The following is an 8,849-nucleotide window of genomic DNA, read 5'->3' on the forward strand; positions in this document are numbered from 1 at the left end:
AATTTTCAATAAAAATATCGCGATTTCATGAAAAAAATTATTGTGAATAATAATCAAAAAGGGGAAAAAATACTATTTGGGAAATAATATAGAGATACCAAATTTTCGAAAATAAAATGATAATCTCTTAAAGATATAAAAAAGTTAAATAAACAATACATTTTCATTCGTAAAAATAAGAAATACTCATAAAAAAAACAAAAAAAAAATCTAGAAATAACTATGCCCAACGTCCATTATGTCCATTATGTCCATGATTTTTAAACGAGTTATGCCAAACGTCCATTATGCCAAATGTCCATTATGCCAAACGTCCTCGATGGTTTTTGAACAAGTTATGCCAAATGCTATTATGCCAAACGTCCCTGATGTTTTGGAGCAATTATGCCAAACGTCCATTATGCCAAACGTCCTTCTTGAAACCCCGTTATGCCAAATGGGGTACACCCATCGTAGAACTACATCTAAATTTAAATCCATTTCAAATTAGCCGTTTTATTCCTGGGATTTTCTACGGGTTTCTGGAAAGAAATTTTACTTTTTAGTTTGATCCTCTTGCTATACAACAGGTAAACAAGGCATAATGCTTATTAAAACTAATGATTCCGTGTAAGAAAATACTGGTGGGACAATTATGCGTAGTAGTTCAACGATGGAACAAACAGACTTGGTGTTGTTTTTGATAAGTTTCCGAACAAAGTACCAGATTTTATTTTTTTATCGGTCGAAAAATTTCAATCGCGTTTTTCTCAGTTGCACTTTTTTGAACATGGGACGGTTATGCGTAGAACGGCAGTACACGTGTGACTTTTTTTTTTAAATTGCGCCTGATACTAGAACATTTGGTTTTTGAATATCAATCAATCGAATAAAAAAAACCATGCGTCTCCATAAAATTGATGATGAGACAAAACTTTCACGGAGACGCATGGTCATTTGAATGGTGAGGACTTCCGACTTTGCACCAGGTGTTGAGTGTACCGTAAACTGGGGTGACTTTGATAGCCCGGTGTGACATTGATAGAAATTTGATTTGGCCACTAATTTTGATAAATCCAATGTAACAGTCACATTTTTGCATACATGTTCGATAATAAGTTATCCCTTTATGCTTACATACTAAAAATTTCCAAAAATGTTGAGATATTAATTTACCGGGCATTTGGAAAACCTATCAAAGTCATCCCAGTTTACGGTATTAAATTTTATTAGTTTTTATTCACCAACCTTAACCTTCAAAAAAAGCTTTGAAAAGCTAACCCATTTCGTTCTTTCTTCCTATCTCTCTCCCCCTCTAAACACCCAGCCGCGTGGTCATGCTGCAGAGTCGCATCCTGCGGTCTGAACCGGTCGAGGGTCCCAGCGAGGAGGGCCACGATTTGTACGTGGTGGCCGGTCACGAGGCCAGCTATTGAGTGTGAGTGTGATAAAAACAAAAACAACAACAATAAGCGACGCACTAACTGGAAGCGGAACAAGTATTGAAAGAAAGAAAGAAAAAAAAATCGTTGTAGCATAAAGGAAATTTAATTAATCTAACTAAAAACAAACACACACACACACGGTAGAGAGAGTGGAACGCGAGAAAAAAAAAAAAAATACAGTGACACGGATTAAGCGAACAAATGGGTCGAAACAAATTTGTAAAGTGTAAGCATGTGTGCATCGTGGGAAAGAATGAGTATTGAGCAAGTTATATTAGATATATTAAATATATCTCTTTATAAAAACAACTTATATATAACCTAGATTGATTGAACCGTAAGAGAAAACAAATTAATAGGCAAAATAATGCATTCAATTTAACTAAATCCAACGTTCACAAAAGATTCCTGAACCCTGGAAGAGCTAGGTATTTATAAAGTTGTAGTTTTATTTCATTCAAAAATTTGCGTATGTGTCAGGATCTAACCCCGCAGGAACGATATGATAGTCCTTGTATGATAACGTAATATTTTAGCCGGTCAACGTTTCGTTCGAAGGTTTCAGACTATTTGTTTTTGAGTTAGTTCTCTTGAAATTTGAATGTAGTTTTTTCTCTGTACTAAAAATTTTGCGTACTTTTTTTTTCGTTCAAACTTTCCTTAACGTAAATCAAGATTATTTGGAAGGCTAGCTTTGCAATCACAAATCCGTACTAGAAGCAAGCAAGAATCGAAATTATAATAACAAAATCGTAATTCCAGATTAAACATAGACACAGATTGATATTTTAATATGACTTTTCTTGGAAAAACTAGAACAAAAAAACATACAACCAAGCATAAACAAACCGAGAAATAGAAGGAAAGAAACACTGACATATGGAAAACGATATATTTTCTATCATTTAACGATGAACTTTGCTGAAACATAAACAAAATCCATATTTCTCTCTGTGTCGACAAATAAAAATAGCTAAGTCAAACAAAGCAAAATAAGCAACCTGTAGAAATCATGTACGGAACAAAACATTTAAAAAACAAAACTATAGCAATAGACTCGACTAAATATGGCAACAAGAACCACTGTGAAGAGAAAAGAAAAAAAAAACTCACCCATGGCATTTATTTTTTGAAGTCAGTTTACAGAAGTGGCGAGTGGCGAGCGCAGCGATTGGAAATTTTGCGAGGAAATCTCTTTTAACGCAAAATTTCCAAACAATGCAACTTGCTAATATTGCACAGCAAGAGAAGATTTAATGATTCCACATTTTTTTAACATTGCAACTGCATTATTACCAAGGTTGTTAACTGATAAAATTTTCGATTTTGGTTATCGATAACGATAAAACGTAATATTATTGTCATCGTCAACGATGGCGATTTAGTTAAATTTGTGTGATCTGTAACATAAATTTTACTAAACAAATGTTTTTTTTTTTTTGTATTGTGTAGTAGTCATTTTTCGACCTCATTCCTTGGGAGGTGCGTACTACCTTAGGTATTACTTGAGTAACTCCAAAATACAAATATTGCATTTTGGCGCTTACGTTATTTTGCATACATTGTTACGGCAGCCTTTTGCTTGTTTAAAAAAAAATGGTTATTTAGAAAATAGTTACTGTGTTTTGGTAAACATTGCAGCGCTTTGTAATAAATCAAGACGAATTTCGAGAAAAAAACACAGATTTCAAACAAAAACACAGTTTTCAAACAAATCAAATCAACCAAACAACAAAGTTTGAGCTGTTTAGCAGAATGCATTACTGTGAATACAAAGAGAATAATTGTTCCTTTTAAATCCGCTATATATTTTAATATCTTGGCAGATACGTATTTCGTTTACTATTTGCCGACTTCATCAGTGTTCTGTTCTCATTGTTCTGTTCGTCTCTTGGTATTCACAAAACAATCAGAATTTTGGATCACAAAGCAGTGCTTACGCAATTTAGACTTTTTTGTGATAGGTGACAGAACACCCCAATCATCTTCACCACAACAACCTAATTTTGACATTCTGCTCTCGTTCGTTTCACACACGTTCGTCTCTCATACAGTCATTGACCTCCTTCTAGAAATACATTCGCTTATAGAACGGTCGTTTGACATTCAACCGAGATTCAGATCATCTCTCCCCTGATCGCATTCAAATGACTTCTGTCACCACGCAGCAAACACAAGGAAGAGAGAGACGAAAAACGAGAGAAAGAGCACGTTGTCTCCTTCGGGCGACTGCTTGAGTGGTGTTCATTTTTCGTTCGTTTCGTCTTTGTATTTACGTCCACCGACCGCTGTGCCAAGCAGTGACGATCGGGATAGGCGCTGTACGTGAGCGATCCAGTTTCTTTTCCGGAAATGATCGCTGACAGAAAGTTCCTTTGTATATCAATGAAACGGATATGTTGCATAATTTTTCTTTTTAGTGTGCTCTATTTGTTAAAATTTAGTATTTTTTAAAGCTAAAATTACATCTGTGAATGTCCTTCTTGACTTACCTTCTAAAGCAAAGAATATTGTAAATAAATTTTGATAAGTTTATAAGTTCATGAAAATATTGCTGTTTACACAAGTTTATTTTTTTAAGCTCAATTTTTGTGTAGTTTTCTCGGCTGGAAAATTGACATAATTGACATGATTTCAAAGTCCAAAATCTTACAGAACGTGACGAGGAATCTCCAGAAATAAATGATTTTCAAAATGAGCAGCTGTGTTTAATCGATAACAATAATAACGATAATGTAATCGTTATCGTCAAAGTCTCCTAATAAAATTATCGTTAGCAACCTTGTATATTACACTCCAAAGGTAATTTCATATAAGCTTGTGATATGTTCTCGACATTCTACAAAACAAAAATTGTTTGTTGACCACACACCTTTTCTCCTGGTCTCCAATGCACCGATACATACCTTGAACGTAAACCCTGTTGATTCCCTGTTTCAAGCATTCAGAGCTTTACTGTATAAAGTCTAAGTCTATAAGTGAGGTATATTCGTTCGTTTTTAATTGTAATGTGTTCTATAATTCCTGTTTATAAGCAAACGTAAAGAAAAACAAACAAAAACTCAGTTAAATGCAAAATATTAGAACACTTTTTTCCTATAGACAAGCGAGATTGAAACAATAATTTACAACAAGGGCAGAAAGATATATCTAAAACGTACCTACTGCATTGAACTGCGGACGGGTTCTTAAATTTCCATATACACAAAAAACAACACACACAAAAAAGTACTAACGTAAAAGAGAGCGAAAGAAAAATCTAGTGAAACCTTCTTTCCTCAAATAGCAGCTCCAGCAAAAAAAAAATCCACAAAACTTCTCCTTTGATACCATTGAGCCCTGTTCCCCGCTGAAAAAAAACCCGAAAATAAAACAATCCTATCCCCCTTAAATGCCGTTATTGAAAAACACTACAAAGTTTAATCGAGATGCAATAATTTTACAAAAATCAATAAAACAAAAATGCGCAAAATATAAAGAAAGCAAATCATACAAGAGATAAAAAAAAACAACACACAAAACAATTGAAACGTGTATAATTGCAAAACCAAGTCAGATGCAGTGGGAGCAGAGCCGCGTCGAGTCAGCAAAAAAGGAGTGATAGTTAGTGATGGAAAAGAATAAATTGTTTTTGAAACGAGCTAAAGGTTTTTTTTTTTGTTCGCAATGTGATGACAATTTTACGATTCCCTTAAAAGAATTAGCCACTTTGGTGGCAAAAATCGCCTCAAGAAAGTGGAGCAGCCCAATTAAGACATTTCCCCCCCCTTGTTGGGTCACTAAAAATAAGGTCCCCCACCCCCACCCCATCACACTTCCACGAAGGTAAATTATTTTTCGCGTGTGCGTCGCCGTGCCACGTGTTGGTGCTGTTATTGTTACTGGTACCAACTACCAATTTACTGTGTTTGCGAAACTAGGCCAAAGATTGATAAAAGAAAGTTCAAACCGTAAGCAGCAAAAAAAGCCAGTTCCACGCTTTTACACTCCTTTTTTCGCCTACTAATTCCACGGAACAAAATAAACGATTTTCTAGCATGACGCGTTCGATTTCGGTGTGCGAGTGCGGGGTGGTTCGAGAGGATACTTAAGTGATTAATAATTATTCTGTTAACCAATTAAAATGTTGGTAATTTTTGCAATATCCTTTTTTCAACTTAAATTTGATTAAACAAGGAAGTTATTTTTCATCAACCATTCGTTCATACATGTTTTTATAGGGGAAAGTGGGGGAAGTGTAACAAGCTAAGGAAATGCTCGTTATAACCCATTAAAAACGTTAAAAAATCTGTCGGATTTTTTTTATAATCAACTTATTCCAGGTCTTGACTAAGACTTTGATAGAACAAATTTTGACAAAATAATGTTTTTAATGTAAAAACATGATTTTAACATTTTTGATTTTTCGTACGTTCTACACAACTAGTGGGGCAAGATGAACAATTCATGAAACACCATGTTAATTTGCTAACAATTGAACTTTTATCACTTAGATACATCAGATTAGAATGTATTTGAAACGTTTCTTTCATGTTTTGATTAAATAATAATATTTTACTATGAATTTGATCATTTTTACGAAAAAAAAAAAAAATAATTACTGAGATGATAAATAGTGAATTTTCATAATATCACTGTATTTTGCGTGGACAATGTTTTTAACAACTGTTTATCAGTCTTTAAGTACTTTAATGTATTTATTTCCCAATAAAATATCTTGTTACAGCAATTCGTATTTGTTTACATACTAAAAATCCATATGGTACACTTGCCCCAACTGAACATGTTTTTTTTAAAAGCTCTCAACAAAAATAACCAAAAGATAAATCATACTTCAGAATAGGTGCAAGTCATTGGTAGGGACACTACTGATCTAGGAAAAATATCATTTTGATAAAATGTGCCTTAAACTGCCCACCATCGAAAAAACGGCTAATATCCACTTTTGGCAAAAACGAGATATTAGCACCAGGTGATAGAGGATGTTCCAACGCATCTTCTGACCCTTGAATTTCACTGAAATAGTGTATAGACTTGGCTGCCGATGCGAAAAACCAAACGGCTAATATGCCACTCTTATGGGAAATTGCCTTGACGGAGATTTAGTGACAAACACTAAAACGCGTTTTTCTCGGAATACTTGATTTGGCATAATAGCCGGATTTTCAATTATGGGCAGTAAAACGAATCCTAAACTTCATGAAATTGAAAAAATTGTCAATCGACGGTCATGCCATTCTTCGCTTATGCATTCTGGCAATTCTGGAACAGGGACACTTCTGGAATATGAGAGAAATCCTATCATCCGACATATCAAACTTTATAAAATTGAAAGATATGTCAATCTACGGTCATGCTGTTGTTTGCTGACCCATCCTGGCCAATTTGAAACCGGTTACCAGTGGCCCCTTGGGGACACTTCCGGAATATGAGAGAAACCCTATTATACTACGAATCCAAGTACCAAGGGGCAAGGGGCCACCGGTACCCGGTTCCAAATTGGCCAGGATGGGTCAGCAAACAACAGCATGACCGTAGATTGGCATATCTTTCAATTTCATAAAGTTTGATATGTCGGATGATAGGATTTCTCTCATATTCCGGAAGTGTCCCCAAGGGGCCACCAGTAACCGGTTCCATGATTGCCAGAATGGGTCAGCGAACAACGGCATGACCGTAAATTGACATATCTTTCAATTTCATGAAGTTTGATATGTCGGATGATAGGGTTTCTCTCATATTCCGGGAGTGTCCCCAAGGGGCCACCGGTAACCGGCTCCAGATTGGACAGAATGGATCAGCGAACAACGGCATTACCAAATATGGACATGTCTTTCAATTTCTTGGAGTTTGATGTGCAACATGATGGGTTTTCACCAAAAAAGTCAAATTGGCCGTTTATCGGGTACCCGGGAACCGGTTCCAGGTTACATGGAAGTGGCCACTAACACTCCAGAGTGGTTCTGGCAATCGTGTATTGTGTTTTTAGTAAGTTTTATGGATCAATTTCAACTATCATGAGAGTATTGGTATCACATATATGTGAAAAACAGTAAAACATGAACTTTTCGGATGTTCCGGATTTCCGGAACCGGTAGGTCACCTGGAATTGACATTAATAATTGTGGTCGAAGTACAGGTAAATACCTGTCGAATGCAATCCGGAGCATCCTGATTGGTTAAAATTTGCCGGAGATACAGGTCAAAGTTGGGGCCACAGTGACCAAATCCGGTTTTCCAGGTCGGTTTCAAAAAGGGGACGTTCTAAGCTTTCATTTGTGACTGAAAGAACCGGAATCAGTCAAAAACTCGATTTTTGACGATTTTTTAAAGATTGGGGTCGAAAAGGACCCCAATACCTTATGTGTGATTTTTTTTAATAACAATGGAAGGTTAACGACTAAACCTCAAAAATCTTTTTCTTAATGTAGCAATTCATATAAGGCTGGTAAAAATTGTATTACCAGTTTTTCGCCAAATCTTAATTTATTTGAAAACTAATGATTGCAAAACAACTGAACTAGTGTAAAATGTATTTTAAAACACTTTTTGCTTTCAAATGTTGAGACTATGGCTTGATATTTAAATTTTTATTTTTGTGATCCCCTCCCCCTCGTCCTCAGCTAGAGCCGAGGTTCTTAAACTTTGAAAATTTTTAGCATCGGCCTAATCCCAATAACCAAAACCAAACCGTTTGTTTTTACGCTTCAGCTCAATTCTGAGAACAGATTCAGGTTCATCGATTATCCGTAGACCTCTGAAAAATTACACTTCGGATAATCGAATCACGATTTTTTTTTCCATTGTCTAATTTTCGATTGTCATCCCCTAAACAACGCTAAAGTGATTTAAAATGTTTAAATCCAAGATGGCGGCCGTGGTGATGCATTTTTTGTTTAATAGGCAATTCCAATTTGACTAAACTGAGGTTGCAGAACTCGAATTTAATGTTTGAAACAAGAAAAAAATTAAAAAAAAAATTCGTGATTCGATTATTTGAAGTACCAGACAAACCTTCGAGTTTTTTGAAATTTTTGAAATTAAATATGTCTTTATTGAACATTCTTATAATAATTACATTTCTTTTACATGATAAGTGGTATGGCCTAATGCTCTTCATCTTTGTTGTATTTTTCGTTTTATTATTAACTGATCACATTTATTTATTTGCTTCAAATTGTTTTACATTATTGCATTGAATTGAATACATTCGGGTAAAAAAGAAAAAAAATCACTTTAACAGCTAATCCTAACCTAAAACTAAAAAAAAAAATTCATTGAAATATTCAAAATCACTAGAACGAGTAAACTACGAACTGTATTTTAAGATGAATGCACCAAGAGTTCTTACTTGTTCCTGGCGAGTTTTGCACCCACGCAGAGTTGTTGTCATCTCGATGAAAATGTTCAGAAGTTCTTGTGGTG

At 35.0% G+C, this 8,849-nt stretch overlaps 1 protein-coding gene across 5 annotated transcripts in view; it reads left to right on the top strand.

Moving 5' to 3' along the window:
- Positions 1 to 5,064, top strand: part of LOC6042450 (mitogen-activated protein kinase kinase kinase kinase 5) — a 41,995-nt gene extending 36,931 nt beyond the window's left edge. For all 5 annotated transcript variants that reach the window (XM_038251794.1, XM_038251796.1, XM_038251797.1 and 2 more), the window contains one exon: positions 1,307 to 5,064. In XM_038251794.1, coding sequence (XP_038107722.1) covers positions 1,307 to 1,415 — 109 coding nt within the window. In that variant the 3' untranslated portion in view covers positions 1,416 to 5,064. The remainder of the gene's footprint in view (positions 1 to 1,306) is intronic.
- The last annotated feature ends 3,785 nt before the right edge of the window (positions 5,065 to 8,849 follow it).

Source organism: Culex quinquefasciatus, chromosome 2 (genome assembly GCF_015732765.1).
Source record: "Culex quinquefasciatus strain JHB chromosome 2, VPISU_Cqui_1.0_pri_paternal, whole genome shotgun sequence".
Classification (NCBI taxonomy): domain Eukaryota; kingdom Metazoa; phylum Arthropoda; class Insecta; order Diptera; family Culicidae; genus Culex; species Culex quinquefasciatus.